General features: G+C 46.5%; 1 protein-coding gene across 14 annotated transcripts in view; it reads right to left on the bottom strand.

Annotated features, from left to right (window-relative positions):
• LOC119178128 (uncharacterized) overlaps positions 1-16,771 on the bottom strand; it is a 435,306-nt gene that overhangs the window by 376,362 nt on the left and 42,173 nt on the right. For all 14 annotated transcript variants that reach the window (XR_012894531.1, XM_075890939.1, XM_075890937.1 and 11 more), the window contains one exon: positions 7,462-7,695. Coding sequence is in view for 13 of the 14 variants with exons in the window: in XM_075890939.1 (XP_075747054.1) it covers positions 7,462-7,695 (234 nt within the window). In the remaining variant the exon portion in view is untranslated. The remainder of the gene's footprint in view (positions 1-7,461; positions 7,696-16,771) is intronic.

Below are 16,771 nucleotides of genomic sequence, written 5' to 3'. Positions count from 1 at the left end.
TGACCCCTGGCGGAAGGCAGGCCTTGGTGGTGGGCGAAAGTTGAGCGAGCCTCTTCTGCGTGTGGCGGCTGCCACGAACGGTTGTCTGTAGCGTGGGTCCCCGGTGCTCGGCACCGCGGGTTTGCGCCGGGGTCCCACGCGGTAAGTCAAGCGTTGGCGACGCCGCCTGGGATGGGTTAGCGTGTTTGTCGTGTTGTGTGTTTGTCGTCTTATTGTGTAACGATGTCCTAGCGTATTCATTATTGATGTATCGATTCGACGGACGGTATCGTCAATGTAAATTAGTTACATAAATGTATGTTTGGTTTGTACTGACCGCGTCTGCTGTGTCCGCTCACTCCAAGAACGTGGCGTGGCGCTCGCTCGCCTCGTAGAGACCCCACACTGGCTCCCAACGTGGGGCTCTTGGAGTATCGGACGACAGTTTTGCGGTTCGGTACAAGCTTTTGTTTGAACCGGGGTGCAGTAGGCCTAGGGGGGACTTCTCATTGCTAGCGTTGGCGGTGTGCTTTGTTGAGAAGCGAGGAGATTGGTTTTGCAACGTGTTTGAACTTGTCGGCAGGTTGAGCTTTATTTGTTTCTGCTTGCAAGTGTTTTTTTTGTTGTTGTGTTAGTTTTCAGAAACGTTGGTAAATTAGGACCAGAGCCATGCAGTCCGCATCCTGGGGTGAGCAAGGCCTAGAGCACGTGGTTTGTAGGCCTGGCCCGAAGCGAGTGAGTACGAAAGCCTCGTGGATGGCCAGATTTTCTGTAAATAGCTTCTTCTATCTCTTTGGGCTCAGGGAGCCGGGCGTCATTACAGACTTGTATTGTGGCTCGATGCCAGGGCGTCGTGACACTGCCCGGGGCAGTAGACGCCGATCACTAGGTAAGCTGCTGTGTGCGGCGAGCGATAGGGCCACCTCACAGAGTGGATGTCTCCTCCCGGCTGCCTCTTCTGCACCTAGGCTGGGTGCTGGGTGGATGCCGGTTGTTGCAGAGCAACTCATTAGGCCTAAGGCTCTGCGCAGCCGCCTGTCGCACGTGGCACAACTAGGTGGATCGTGGCGTTGAGGTTTTGCACTCTGCTTCCCTCACTTTTTTTTATCTTGTGATGCACGGTGTTAGCAAAAAGTGATTTTTGTTTTATTTCTATGGGCGTCTCGGCCGCTGCCGATGTATTAGCTAGCAGTACTGACCATCATACTACGTGGCCAAAAATCCCAAAGCTCCCTTCCCTAGGTCCTGCTCCATTGTTTTTTTTTTCAAGTTTTTTTTTGTTGATGTATTCAGCGGGAGGGATGTCATCCACGGCCGGCTGTCTTCTGCACATCGTCAGCATCACTGGCCAGGAATGCGGTCGTGAGGTCGGGCGATGGAGAGGCCTGGGACCTGCGCAACTGCCTGCAGTACGGCGCCCTCGTGAGTGCTGGTCGCAGCTGGAAGACGTGTCTGCGCTAGCGATGGGTCATCGCGACGACGGCAACGTTGCTGTTGCGGGGCCGGTAGTGAGGTGAAGTCGAGCCGGACAGTGCAGCAGTGTCGATCAGCGGTGATGTCGTGGTGCAAGGACATTATGGACATGCGATGTCTTTTTTTTTTTGTTAAAGCTTGTGTAGCTGATCTTTGTTTTCAGGATATGGTTTGATTTAAGGTTGGGGGAATGTGGGGGTGTTGACACCCCCCGTAAAGTTGTTTGCGCTGTGTGGCGCACGTATCTCGCCCCAAGGCCGCATTTTGGGTGACGGTAGCGTTGTGGTAGGTAGCGTTGTGGTAGGTAGCGTAGGTAGCGTTGTGTTCGCGTTGAGTACCACTGTTGGTAGAATGGTAGCGCCGGCGGTGACCCCTGGCGGATGGCAGGCCTTGGTGGCGGGTGAGAGTTGAGCGAGCATCTTCTGCACCTAGCGGTTGCCGCAAACGGTTGTCTCTAGCGTGGGTCTTCGGCGCGTGGTACCACGGCCTGCGCGCCAAGGGCCCATGTGATAAGTCAAGCGTTGGCGATGCCGCCTTGGGTATGTTATTGTGTGTTTGGTGTGTTACTGTGTTATGTTGTTTGTATGGTAGCGTGTTGATAACGATTGATGTATCAATTCAGCGGACGATATCGTCGTCTAAATCAGTTAAATGTATGTATGTTGTTTGGTTGGTACCGACGGTGTCTGCTGTGTCCGTTCACTCCAAGAGCAAGGCGAGGCACTCGCCTCGTCGAGACCCCAGAGTGTACCGGCATTTCGAGCTTGTCAGTTGCACTGTTATTATTTCCGTAGGCACAATAAAAGAATTACAAAATGCTGAGAAATCACAATTTAATAGCGCACAATAATCACGCAAGATGGGGAGGAGAGGGGTCCGAAGGCAAGGCAAAGCAGGGCTGGAGACAATTCAAAACTTATATTTCTCATTTATAGACAATTTGAGAGTATGTGCCCTAACTATGCCACGTAAATCATCGTTTCAGCGTCACGAAGAGTGCAAAAAAATAAAAGAGAAAGAGAAACGCCAAGAGAAAATAACGCGCTCGATTGTCTACCATCAAAAGCTGTTCTAGGCCCTTATTAGCCAGGACATGCAAACACAGACACACGAGAGTAGGCTTGACACCTCACACGCCGCTTTCAAAATATTAAAGCTGCAGAAAAGAAGGTGAAGTGATGTATTTCATGCCCACATTTTATGCCCACTCACGAAGCCGAACTTCAGAGAGGTTCTGGTGGGTGCGAATGGATAAAGAAGTGGAAACAGCAGTGAAAAACTGCCACATTTGCCTGGTGGCCGATTAATCTGCCAGGACTCTACCAGCACCATTGCAACCTGTTGAATGGCCTGGAAGACCATGTAAAAAGCTTGCCCTAGATATTGTTGGTCCCTTGGAGCACACACCTCACAACAGTAGATTTACCATAACGCTTGTGGATTACCACTCCAAGTGGCCAGAGGTATATTTTTGTCATGAGGTATCCACGAGCATAGTGAAATACTTTTTAACAAGTGTTTTTTCCCGTGAAGAATACCCTGAAGAAGTCATTTGCGACAATGGATCTCAGTTCACTTCACGTGAATTCATTACTTTTCTGTAAGACAGGGCCATCAGGCTGCTGCATTCATCAGTGTACTACCCCCAGGCGAATGGGCAAGTATACCGGTTCAACTGAACATTCGAAAACTTTGTTCAAGTTTCATTTCTCGAAGAGCACCCGCTTCGACAAGCAGTCATGGACTACCTTGCAATATACAGGGCTCCCCACAGGCAACCACTGGGGTTGCCCCTGCTATTGTGCTGCATGGTAGAATGCCCCGAACCAGGCTGGATGTCGTCAGCCTCTCAGCATCAGCCTTTGCTAAAGAACCGGCTAAAGAGTTGACGCGAATTGGTCGTAGGGTCTAGGGAGAACGACAGAGCAGCAAGCTGTGGGCGGATAAGAGGAGAGCTGCCAAAAAGCGTAGGATGGATGTAGAAGACACTGTTCGTGTCAATAAACCATCCGTTCTCTTCAAGGGCAACTGCTCCTTCTCCTCACCAACTAAAGTGTTAAAAAGGAAGGAGCCTGTTTCTTACAGGCTTGAAGACATTCGTACGCGGAATGCCTCCAAGCTGTCCAGGACCGAAGAGGGGTGTGTGTTTGCCGCCAGGCGCAGCTGCCTGTGCCGCAGTCTTCAGCCACGATACCGCAGCTACCTAGGCTACAAACTTCCCTGCCGCAGCCACGGTCTCCTGGTGTGCTGTAACCTGCCGTGCCGCAGCCGCAGTTTCCTGGTGTGCAGCAACCCACCGTGCCACCGCCACAGTTTCCTGGCGTACTGCTACCTGGCGAGCCGCGGCCGCCGTCTCCTGGTGTAGTGCAGCCTCCCGAGCTGCAGCTGCTCTCAGGGACGCAGTCACTACCTTCAGTACTTCAGCAACCAGCTCCAGTAGTGCAACATTCAGAGAGGCCGATCCAAAGACCCCGGCCAGCAGCTCGGCTTCAAGACTATCACAAACTTTTAGTTTACGACTTGAACTTTGTATATTTTGTACTATGTACTGGGGTAGTGTATACTTTGGTTTTTGTTATAATATGTACTAACATCTAACCACGAAAATTAAGGGAGGCAGTATGTTGTATTCAATTCTGGTTTCGCTTTTGTTCTTTCAACCACAGGGGACGCATTAACTCATTGTTATATAAACGATGTACACAGACAATAAAGGAAGGTTCTCGTTTCGTACATCGGGGCAGCTTGACCCTGACTCCTTTTCCTGGGATCCTACAGTAGCCACCTTTCGTTTAGTCCTTGGAATGTTTGCTGGATGGCGGTACTTGTAATGATCAATATATGATGAAAAGATGCCAGATGGCGGTACTTGGAGTGTTCACTAAATGAACGGACAGACAGACAGATGAGTGCACGGACACTTCACCCCACTCATCATCATTCACTCCGTGGATATGCTGTGATTTTTTCATTCAAAGATGGGCTGATGGAAAAGTTTTGAATGGCCGCCACGCCAGCACTGATGCGCTCACAAGACAATTGTTCTTCGTCCCCCACTTCTTTACTCGTGCTTGTCTCGTTAGCATAGCACTCCCCCCTCCACAGACAAAGTCCGCCGGGTGGTTAAAGATTACATGAATGCGGAGTCGCGTGGATGACAGCACTTAAGGCGCGCAACGTGAGCAAGTTGCTGTTGCTGAGAATGGTAGCTGTCATGAAAAAGGTGAGCTTTCAAGTACGTCAGGTCACTGAGGCGATCGAGATGACAAAGAGGCTGGAGTAATGTGCCAGAAACTTTTGACACAGGCCACGCTTGCAAAGCGGCGGCCACAGCCAAACTATGTCACCCTTGTCATAATACACATCCTTGTGGCGCAAATTGTGGATGATCTTGGGACGGTCCTGGGATGCCAACGTACGAAGCTGAGCTACACGCCGTGCTTCCTCTGCGTGGCAGAGAGTCTGAGCAATAGAAGAGTCCTCATCAGTATTAAAAAGCAGAATTGGGTTAAGGAAGCCGTAGGGTGGTCGAACATAAAAAATATAGAAAGGGCTGTAGCCAATGGTTTCACGCCTTGCCATGTTGTAGAAGTACATAATGAGAGGGAGGATGTCATCCCGATTCTCGTGTCTTGAATTTACATACATATAAATAGTATTGGCGAGGCCTCTGTTCGTGCGCTCGAGAAGACCGTTTGTCTACAGGTGATAAGAAGTCCAAAACGAAAACAACAATCACAGAGACGCAAGAGCTCTTTAACTACGTCACCAACGATCTGGATGATCACTCACAATAATACGAGGTGATCTATGGTGAAGTATGACTGAAGACGGGAGGTAACTGGAAACATCGACTGTCGTGACTGCTGGCATAGCTGCGGTCCCTTCAAGATGCTTCAAGTGGTCAAGACAAACAATTACCCTACACTTGTTGTCTGACGAGTGCAAGAAAGGGCCGACCAGATCAACTCCCATCATTTCGAAAGGTGTTGAGAGTGCGAAAGGGTCAAGTAGTCCAACCAGGACAGTGTTCAGGTGCTTGTATTGTTGGCATTTGTCACAACTTTTCTACGGTCCTTAGCAATCTAGGCCAGCAGAAAATACTTTAGAATATGCCCATCATCGTGCATAGCACGGAGCACATATTCTAAAGTCGTTAGGACACCCAATAGTAGGTGTGCGCTGTCAGCTGCGTAATTCTTATAGAGCAGGTTATCTTAGATAACAAAGCCATTGTTGCTTTTCGGCTGAGCAGCTGAATCAAAAAGGGCATCCAAGCTACAGTTGTTGCTCTGTTCTTTTCGGAAGGTGAAGAAGTCAAGAAAACGTGCATAGCCAATGACGGCTTGGAATTCGTCAAAACTGTCAGTGTCACAAGCAGTTGATGGCAGCAGGAGCTGCGAAAGACAATGCATGCTGGCTGGCACTCTTGTAATGAATTGCAAAGGCAAATTCCTGCAAGCCCTGTGCCCACCGAGCAAGGCGACTGCACGAATAAGAGAGGTCAACTAAACAACATAGTGAATGATGATCAGTAACAATCGTGGAGTGATGGTCGCAGGGATATTGGCGGAACCTCTGCACAGCAAGAATGACAGCGAGACACTGTTGCTTCGTGATGATGTAGTTCTGTTGAGCCTTGATCAACAAATGCTTGGGATAGGCAATGGCATGCTCGGCGTCCCCGAAACCCTGAATGAGGATAGTACCGAGGCCTATTTCACTTGCATCGGTTTGCACTTCTGTTGTGGCAGAAAGGTCAAAATGGTGGAGTATTGGCGCGGAAAAGAGCATGGACTTTAGACGCCGAAACGAAGATTCGCAATCCATTCTCCAGGTGAAAGGCTTGTCCATGCATCCCAATGAGGTCAGAGGGTATACAGTGTTGGCGAAATTGGGTACAAAACATCAGAGTACGAGCAAAGACCTAAGAAATTCCTTAACTGACGTTGCGACTGCGATTGCTAAGAAATTGATCACTATAGTAACCCTTTGTGGGTCTGGCCATACACCAAGCTTGCCGACGAAATGTCCAAGCACCTCTCGTTGGCCAAACTGACATTTATCCGAGTTCAGGGTAAGGGCAGCCTGTTCAAGGCACGTCAAAACAACATGAAGTCAATGGTTGTGTTCTCCAAGAGTAATTATAATTTTATATTATCTGGCGTTTCAAGTACCTGTGCGAACTGGGCATATGGACAAAGCCATGGTCACTAACTAACCGAGGTAGCAATGCGGACCGTGCTGCCTGGTTTCAGCTATTTGGGAACACTGTTTTCACTATTCTAGGTTGCGCTTTTGCGATGCTTTGCACTCTGCGTGCTCGAAAGATTGTCCAAATGAATCGAGTTGCAACCAAATTTGACCCAATTAATGAGTTTGATGCCAATAAGCAATTCGTACACTGGCCAGTACATGAAAAGACATCCGAATTTGAATTTTTAAAATTAGAGGGGGTCAAACTAATGAGCTTTTACTGTATTCAAACTTCATTATAACAAAGTTGTATCTCGCACAAAAATAACTTTGTTATATTTGAAAATTCATTACAAAGATATATTTCTAAACTATATATATTACCCAACTATTCATTAAGTTTGTTATAACCAATACTTCGTTATATCTAGGCTTCAGTGCACTTACCAGATGAATCAGACCTGCCTCAACGTTAATGTATTGTGGCTGTGCTGGTGTATAAAACCATCGGCAAGGACTGTTTGGCAATGTAGTGCACACATGCAATAGCCCTGCCCACGTAGCTATGGCTTTGTAGAAACTAGTCCGTTACGAAATCGATTGATCTGATCTGATTATTCCTTTAATTTTTTTCTCGATGTTTGCATATTTGTTTATTGTAATGTTCCCCACCTGCTTGGTCTTCAGTGACCGCAGTATTTTCTAAATAAAGCAAATCTGATTGTCTATGAATCCCTTCACAAGAATAGGCCCTAATCACTGAAAAACATTCATCGTAAGCAAGCTGCAAGATGAATGGTGTTTCAAGCTCACCTTTCTTGCAGCTAAATGCAACGGTGTTTGCCCAGCATGGTCACTGTGGTCAGGCCTGGCCCCAGCACGAAGCAGCATCTGTGCTCCATGGCTATCACCCAGCATGACACAGAAGAAAAGTGGAGTCCGGCCAAACCGATCCCGCACCTCGAGCTTTCCTGGTTCCAGCGACCCGTGCTGAGACCAGTCGGCTCGAAGTGCACACAGGTGCAGCTCAGACTGGCCTTCATCAAGCTGCACCCAAGGTGGCAACATTTTACTGTTAGACACAACAGAATGCACTCCACCAACTGTTGTATTATGTTGTACTTGAAAACAAAAAGAGGATGACCTTAATTTTATGTTTGGCGATCCCATGCCGCCAATTTCCCACACGATGGGTGCCCTCCCAAGCAACAATTTAGAGCTTAGTTCTGCCAAGCACCAGGCCAGAAGTGTGCTTGTATCTATTTCACCAATGGGTACCCGGCAGCAACAATTTTGTGCTTCTTACAGCAGCAGCGGATGCTCAACTATTTCGCCAAGGCTGTGGTGGATTAAGGTGTGCCCAAGGGCCTTTGCAAGGCCTTATAGGGAGGACCACCTTTTGAGATGAGCATCCATGAACAACCGAGTGCAGGGTCAGTGTATTCCTCTACTCATTGGAAAAAATTGGAGAGTTCCCAGTCACCACTGAGAATCAAACCCAGTTCCTCCCGCATTGGTAGCGAACGCTCTAATCTTGTAGACACCACCACAACAGACTATATAAGTTGCAATCTTGTATATAGAAAATGAATTAAAGGTGAGAAAAAAGATAATCCATTCCATCAGTGGCATGTGATGACAAAAAGTGTTCCACACTTGGCATCTTGGCTAAGTGCGGCAACAGCCCCAGGGACAATGTACACAGAGATTCCAATCTATGAAAGTAGACGGGGATTATGTGGTAGCTCGATTGGTAGACACATCAGATGCATGATTCCAAGGTTGTGGGTTCGGGTCCCACCAACAAAAAGGGGTACTTTTTTGTCCACTTTTTAATTCCTTTCAATATCGTCCCCTATTCTTCATTAATTGTAGGATTTATTTGGTTGGGTCTAACAATAAAATGAGGCCTAGAAAAAAATTCTTTTGAACATTTTGTCATGTTGACTTCCTGCAGACAGTTTCCCCCACACAGCGCGGCGCAGGGGAATTCTCTCGGTCGGCAAGGTGACGGCGCTATCTCCTGTGCCTCACTGGAATCTGCCCTGTGTTTGCAGACAGTTTAGCGATTTTCAGGTAATTGGTATGATTACTTCTGTTCAATATATTAGTTTAGACCTTGTGAAGTAATATCACTGTTTTTGTTGGGCCAGGACCACCAGCCAAGAAATCCAATCGATTCAAGAGTGCACACACACAAACAAAAATATATTTACAGTGAAAAATGTAAACGCTAAAGATGCATAACTAAAATCAGGCTGTCCCCTGCAGGCCTTTCTAAATGCATGTCAGGATTGAAAGGCTCCCGCTGTGTTCATTTGTAGCTTCTTGGTCGCCGCTCATTCAACACTATGCGCCTCAGGCTCACTGGTGTCCTCAGCCAAGTCAGTCCGGGCCATGGGACGGCTATCTGCCCCACCCATGGCAGTATGATAGCGGTAGCTCACCAGCCACCACACTTGTCCCGGCAGCATACCAGGGTTGTGCCAGCCACCTGGAACGGCAGCCGAAGCAGTGGCCTACAGCAGACCGGAACTCGCAGCCACTCTACAGCGGTGGGAGCAGCGGCACCTTGCCTGAACCTTGGGCCTGTCTCCCAGCCAAACTGCAGGCCTCGTCCGTCGATTGCACAGCTGTCAGGGACAGCAGCTGGATGAGCAGAGCACCACCTGGTCCCTGGGCCGGTCACCCAGCCGGATTACAGGGACAGGTCATCATGCCAAGGACGTCCACGATTTCTCCGGATCGGACGTCCAGCCAAGAACTGGCTCAGTTGCTGCGAGACAGTTCTCCAGGCCTCGAACGCTGGCATGTGTGCTTTCCCCGTCAGTGCGTGCACTCTTCCTTCTTGTTTCGGTTTCGTTTTTCTATACTACACCCCAGACGTTGTTCAATCACCTTGATTCAGGTTGGAGCAACACTAGCCCTGCTATAGCCGGTAGTGAGTGCTTTATTGATCCCACCAGATGTATGGATGAACAACAAGCCACGTCCCTGTCCGCACTTAAAATGAATATTCAAGCAGAAATCGAACCAAAGCATTTTGAGTGGCAGTCAGGTATTCAATCGTAGGGCCACAACAGTACTTTAAACTGCCTTCTTCTAAGGCAGTTCACATTTATTGACCTTACTGATTTTACGCCCAATGTCGGCGTAGGGTCAGTGCAACATTAATTGTGGTTGCAGTGCTGGCAGATTTTATGACAAAGCGATAAACATTACACACTTACTCCTATTCTACAGGCGTCATAGCAGTTTATACCTGTCTAATAAACATTACGTTCGCATTCCTATGACTTAGCAAACTATATTTAGGCATTGCTCAACCTCGCAGGCATAGATTAAAGCTACGCATAATATTCAAGTCATCACACCATAAGGTGGACAGTTTTGATAATAATATTCTGGTGACAATACTGCCACGTCCCTTGCACAAGTTTTGTCACCCCATTACACTGTATGTAATTCTCAATGCAAACTACACATGCAATGTTCGAGAAGCTTCGGGACTGCAGTGGATCATTTTGTTAAGATTACGCCCGCTTCGAGAGTAATACAGATTATTCTGAAACCTACGTCGCCACTAGCGATAACGCTAGAGCGTTCGTTGGCAAGAGTATAAATGCCGACATGCTTCGCCGCTTGTCAGTTGATCGACTGTCGACGCTCCGTTCGCCGTCATCAGTGCAAGTCTGCTACTGTAACGACTTTCCGTTTACCGGGCACAGGTTTGCCCAAATAAACAGTTTGATCTGACAATCCAGCCTCCTTCCTTCAGCCACGTCACGACCCTGTGATAATATTCGTATTAAAAAAATATCACTGTATTCAAATTTGCTTCAATTCCAATGTAAATTGCTGAAAATTTTGAAGTCGTATTCGAAATGAACAAATGTATGTCTGCATGTAATCTCCTGTATAGGTGGTTTCACTGCTGTGAAGGAGTGCTAAGCCAAGAAAAGGTTTATCAAGGCCAAATCCGCACTGCCAGGAAGCCCCCACTTCAAGGTTGAATGGACATGTAACCCTCCGCATAAAAGCTTTTCATACCGGCTGATATGCTCCTAGTTTAGTCAATCTTATATCGTAACATATCTTGCAAGTTATCACTAGGATTCTACTGAAAGTCAAATACAGCTACTACAATTTAAAGTTGTTTCCACTTTTTTTGAACCAAAAAGAATGGTACTTGCCAAGGCCTTGTTCGAATTTTTAAAAAATATTGCGCAGGTTAGTTGTGTCATGACAAATATGCCCATTTTTTTCATAACATCTGACGTATACCATATGAATTTGATTCAAAATTGATCGACTACAAGCACTATTTGCTTCGAACATAAAATTCACTATTCGTACAAGCCTAGATAATACTCATGTCTGTGCTGTAGCGAGAGTTTCAACGTTATGTCAGACCAATACGTTGCCCTTCAAACAATAGTTTAGTTGATATTCCTGGTGATCCCATGGTGTGCACACAACTGCTTGCAAAAACACCGCAATCCAGAATAAAAGCCCAAAAATTCGGCTTTGGTGTTAGTAAACAAACTGCCTCGCCGAACGGCCTACCCCAGCAGACTTCTGGTGCGCCACTTCAGGTAATGTTTCTTCAATGGTCCCGGCAGTGTTTTCGTGGTGTGTTTGAGTTTGCTGCTCTATTATTTATGGCGCATTCCTTAGAATGTATTTGGTGCCACGTCTAGAGGCCACATGAATGGGCTCGATGTAGTGAATGGCAGTTGCAGGTGCGGCCTCTGCTGCAGGTAACACGGCTCGTGTGGCCGATAGGCACCGCACAAAATATCCACCGTAGCGTTCCGATGAGCGCAGCCCCTTCCTCCGTGTTACCTCTGGCAGTGACCGCACCTGCAGGACAACTTAATTGGGCCAGTTCGTTCTGCCTGTCGATGTGGACGCGCCTTGAAGACACGGACAGAGAAATTGACTGCGCACACCTGTGTTTTCTCTTTCCGCGTCTTCAAAGTTCACCCACATTGTCGACATGCAGGAGAAGAGTTGCCCAATCCTTAGTGAAGTTGTTCAATTCAGCTTTTCGACTAGAACTGAAAATCTTCCTACTGTCAAACCCTACAACCTCAAGATAAAACGATTATTTTTTCGCCTGCGTCACGCCGGGCACTCTTTATAGAGATCATTGGCTTTTGGAATTGCTCGCGATCCAAAGTGTTCCTGTGACCAAGAAAATATAAAATGTACTGGTTATGTGTTGACATCAACTGAGGCTTGGTCACGCTAACTAGTATGATTTACTCACGAGTAAGCTATTCATGAATCAAACTTTCAAGTTGAACCCACCTAAGCCATGTTAACACCAAAACATAAATGAGCTAGAATGCAGAGATATTAATTAGCGGCAGAAAGACAGGTGATGAGTCATTTGCTCGCACAGATGAGTGCCCACTCGCCGGCGTCATTTTCAAAAAAAAAAAAAGAAATAAAATGCAACGACAACTAAACATGGACACCATGACATACACAGTGTGGTGATTCATGCAGAGCATGGCTACTTTGTGCCTGATGTTGTTTCAAGCTGTACACATCGTTATTATTGTTCAAACTATACAAGAAACACCTTTGTGATAAATTTTCAGTGTTCGCTTTCACGTTTTGTTACCCATTTCACGCGTCAGTACACGTATCTGCCACAAGTGGGAGACGACAGCAACTGATGTATTCCCGGTAACCGGGACCTTCGACTAATCTAATGTCTGAGTATTATCTCTGTGCCATTAGCGTGCGCTGAGCTTTGCATTGCCTTTCATGAAGTGGGAAGAACAAGCCTACGGGCTCTTAATGGGAATCCAGTTTTCTCTCGTGATCAAAACAGAAAGTTTTGACTAGCACATAAAATTAGTTCAGGCTTGAAGACTGCATCCTGGCTTGACACAGCTGCGCCCAAGCTGCAAGTGCTTTATCGAAATGTAATATTATCTGCATAAAATATTGGAACACAAGCAGCCGCGGTCAACAACAAATGCTAAACCCACACAAGAACAAGCTAAACCGGATGTTTCCTGGGGCGGTTTTCTGGTGAACGCACAATGTTGCCAGAGACCGGCAGACTCTTGCAAAACCATCTATACAGTCACTGTGTGGCTGTTTGGCACGAAAGATTCCCACAAGCATGGGATCCTCTGAATTTTTTCCATTGCTTTCTTTGTCTGTACAAGCAGGTGTGGGCATATGAACATGGATCTTGTACAAATAAATGTCTATCAGGAGTGTGCACTTGTGTTCATTGCTTATGCTGTTCTTCAGTCCAATGCAGTGTTGCCAACCAATTTCTGAAAAACAGCCTATGCCAAGATCAATAATACACAACCTTTTTTATAACCCTACATTTTACCCTACAGATAGAAAGGACACCGAGTAACAAAGACATTCCACAATGTTAAGATGTATAAGGTGCCTTTGGGATCAGTCCATTTATGAACATGCAACGGTGACATCATTTGGCATCACATGGTGATGCCACAGTGACACCAAAATGACTTCATGACAAAACATTTTGCCAGTAGGTCATGCCACAATGATATCATGAGATGGCGTCATATCATGATAATTTTTTTCAACACTCGCATTGACACAGACCATCACTTTTCATTATGGTGGGGCATATAAAGATGTTGCTTTATTAAGTAAAGCCAATCACCGTCACAAAATTTAAAAACTCCTCCATGCAATGAACCGATGCGCGACGACAGACAGAAAAAGAAAACATCCCAAGAAAAACAAACCTAGCACAAAAATGTTTGACGTATTATCCTTTGTGATGGCGACATTTGAATTAAGGTATGATGCCAAGTGAAAAAAGTAATTTTTATCGCAAAATGTCATTCTCTGCTTTCTGGTTATGTTAAATGCTGAATTTATTGCTCGTCATTTTGCTGCATAAAGCTTCTGCCTACGCAGTTTCTTTCCAAAAAAACAAGCAAAAAATGATCGACTATTCATCACCTACAAAACTGAAAGTGCCAATTTTATGTAAATCATACAATTAGCTTATTATTGCTACGTACCAGTGGCATGGAGATGAAGAGGACAAAGATAGACTGGTGTGAGCTAATCTGTATGGCTGGTGCTGCTCACTTAAACAGCTGAATATATAGCTGTGTCCTACTCTTCTGAGTCTGCACTTCTCGTAGCATATTTGGTGAAGTGGTGCGATCCCCGTCCTCGCCACGAAACTCCGAAGCAGACGCTCGCTTGCGGCTTTCAACATGACCACTCAAGATCGACTTCATCACCCCCGGTCACCACGCCGCCTGCCCTGCCTGCCAGCTCAGTGGCCGCAACAATATTTGTGATGCTTCCCGCCCTCAAAGACCACCTAGCATGTTCTCGGGCCGTGAGGGTTCCGCATCGACGAATGGCTATGCCTCTACAGACGAGCCAGTGCCACTTATAGGTGGAATCCCATGCTCATGCTCGCAAACGTAATCTTTTACCTTGACGGAACCCCTCATGTCTGGATTGACACTCACGAGCATAACACTACCAGCTGGGACAGTTTCAAAGAACAGATCTATGAGCTTTTTCGAAACCTGTTTGGTCGTCGACAAGCCGTGAAGAATGAGTTATCAACTCGCGCACCAACTTCCACCGAGCACTACATAAGCTACATTCAGGATGTCCTCACACTATGTCGCAAGGCCGACGAGAAAAAGTCCGAGCCTGAAATAGTAGTGCATATACTCAAAGATATCGTCAACAATGCATTTAACTTGTTGTTATTCAACAATGTGTCATCTTTTGATGCCATTATATAAGAATGCCACCGGCTCCAACAAGCTAAAAGCAGGCGCATGTACCATCATTTCTAGTGCCTTCCGAATACCGCTCCGATGTCCTCGTGTCTCGACACATATCGTTTACCAAACACCTGTGGTAACCTAATGTGACTAGTCAGGTGAGAGCTTGAAGCGGCCGCTCCAGCTACGGTGGGACCAACGTCCCCTGATCCTTCTCATTCAATCACGTTGCTTCTCATTAAAGCAGTCGTCCAGCGGGAAATTGCCAGCTTGAATATTATTGCGACTGATGCATCTGTATTAAACGAAAAGGCTGGAGTAGGCATCTTCTGTCCTTCTCTGGACTGGTGGTGTTTTTCAGTTCAATTACCAGACTATACTCCTATATCCATGGCTGAATTATTTGCTATAGTTCTAGCACTTTGCAAGCTTCCTGCAAGCGAATCAGAAGCAGTCATAATTACTGATTCTCTCTCAGTATGTACTGCACTCTCTGCAGCAAAAATTTAACATTAATGAGTATGTTTTGTAGTTTATTACTAGTAAAATTATGAAAATTTCACTTGGTATGGGCACCTGGCCACTGCGGGATTTATCTAAATAAGATGGCAGACTCATTAGCGAAAGCATCTTAAAGCGAACCACTCTTCCTTATTTAACCTGATTTCACTTACATAACAGCACTCAGATATAGAAATGCTTGTTTGCACAAGGAAATAGACAAATTATCATTAGAAAAAAAAGTCGGAGACTTCGTACATCTAAAATTTTACTGGAATAAACAGTGGTGTGTATCTAGGCAATTAGAAATCGCAATCACCAGATTATGCTGTAGAATTCCCCCTCCCCTGAATTATTACTTGCATAAAGCTGGACTCGCAGCATCTCCATTATGTCCCTCTTGCAAGGAAATAGGAACGATAGATCATTCCTTTTTATTCTGTCACTGATATTTTTACAAAAGAAAAGATACCTTATCGACCTAATTGAGAAGCTAGATTTAAAAACAAATGTGGCAGTAATTTTGTCCTTTGAAGGGATTACATTAGGTTATAGCCACAGAGAGGTTTGCTCTGCTGTGTGAGCGTACATAATGGAAACAAAAATATTACTTTGTTAGTCTATTGATACTATTATTTCTTGTTCCGAGACTATCTGATTGTTTGACCGCTAGCTCGTGTAGCATTTTCATACAACATTTACGATTTGTTTTGCATCCTACTAAAACTCTACTGAATGCTTTGAAGTACAAAACCAACTAACCCACAAATCCTGCCGCCCGGTTTATGGCCAATCCCCCTCTGTGGGCGAGTGCCACCAATGCAAGAGGAACATCATCATCATCGTCATCACCGCTTCCCGCACCGACTTCCAGCCCCCATACACACCTGCACATCTCTTCGCAACTGGCTCTCCCTCAATGTTCCGTAATCCATCTACATGGCAAACACACAATGACAAGCCCCTCTGCTTCTCGTGTCACCGAATTGGCCACATTTCTCGCCATTGCATAAGTTGCTGGAGCCCTCCTACACAAGCTTCCCCTCGTACCTTCCATGCTCGCCCCTTTTATCATCATGAGACCAACCCCAACAATTTTGCCCAGGAACCTGCTACTGAAGACCGCTACTCCCGCTCTCCATCCCCTCAACGTTGCCAGTCTCATTCTCTACTGCCCCGCCGACTACCTTCCCCCGTCTTTCCACAAGGTTCCCCGACGGAAAATTAAGTGTTGCATCTTGCTGAGGTGGCGCTGCATCGCCCTGACTAACTAAAAATGCTCTATTGACCACAATGACGAAAATTATAGAAGTTAAAGTAGACGGTCTGCATGCGACTGCTCTTGTCGACGCCAGCACTCAACTTCCGTTATGACGAGTGATTTTCACCGCAACGTCAAGAAGGTTCTCACACCTGCGACCACTTCGTTCGTGTTGCGGATGGCAGAATAAAGTATCGTTGGAATATGCTTCACTCGTGTAAGCATCGCGGATCGACACACCGTTGTTCTCTTTACTGTCCTTGATAAATGACCCCAGGATATAATCTTAGGCCTCCACTTACTGATTGATATCTGGTGTTTAACGTCCCAAAACCACCATATAATAATGAGAGACGCCGTAGTGAAGGGCTCCGGAAATTTAGACCCCCTGGGGTTCTTTAACGTGCACCCAAATCTGAGCACACGGGCCCACAACATTTCCGCCTTCATCGGAAATGCAGCCGCCGCAGCCGGGAACCACGACTTCCTGTCCGCGCATTCGGCCCTCATAGACTGTTCAGCCAATCCACTCCGTCTACACTTGCCCGCAACAGATCCGCTTGCACAATGGCCGATTCGCCTCTGCACAACG

This window comes from Rhipicephalus microplus, chromosome 3 (genome assembly GCF_043290135.1).
Source record: "Rhipicephalus microplus isolate Deutch F79 chromosome 3, USDA_Rmic, whole genome shotgun sequence".
Taxonomy (NCBI): domain Eukaryota; kingdom Metazoa; phylum Arthropoda; class Arachnida; order Ixodida; family Ixodidae; genus Rhipicephalus; species Rhipicephalus microplus.
This window is presented reverse-complemented; position numbering and strand designations above follow the sequence as displayed.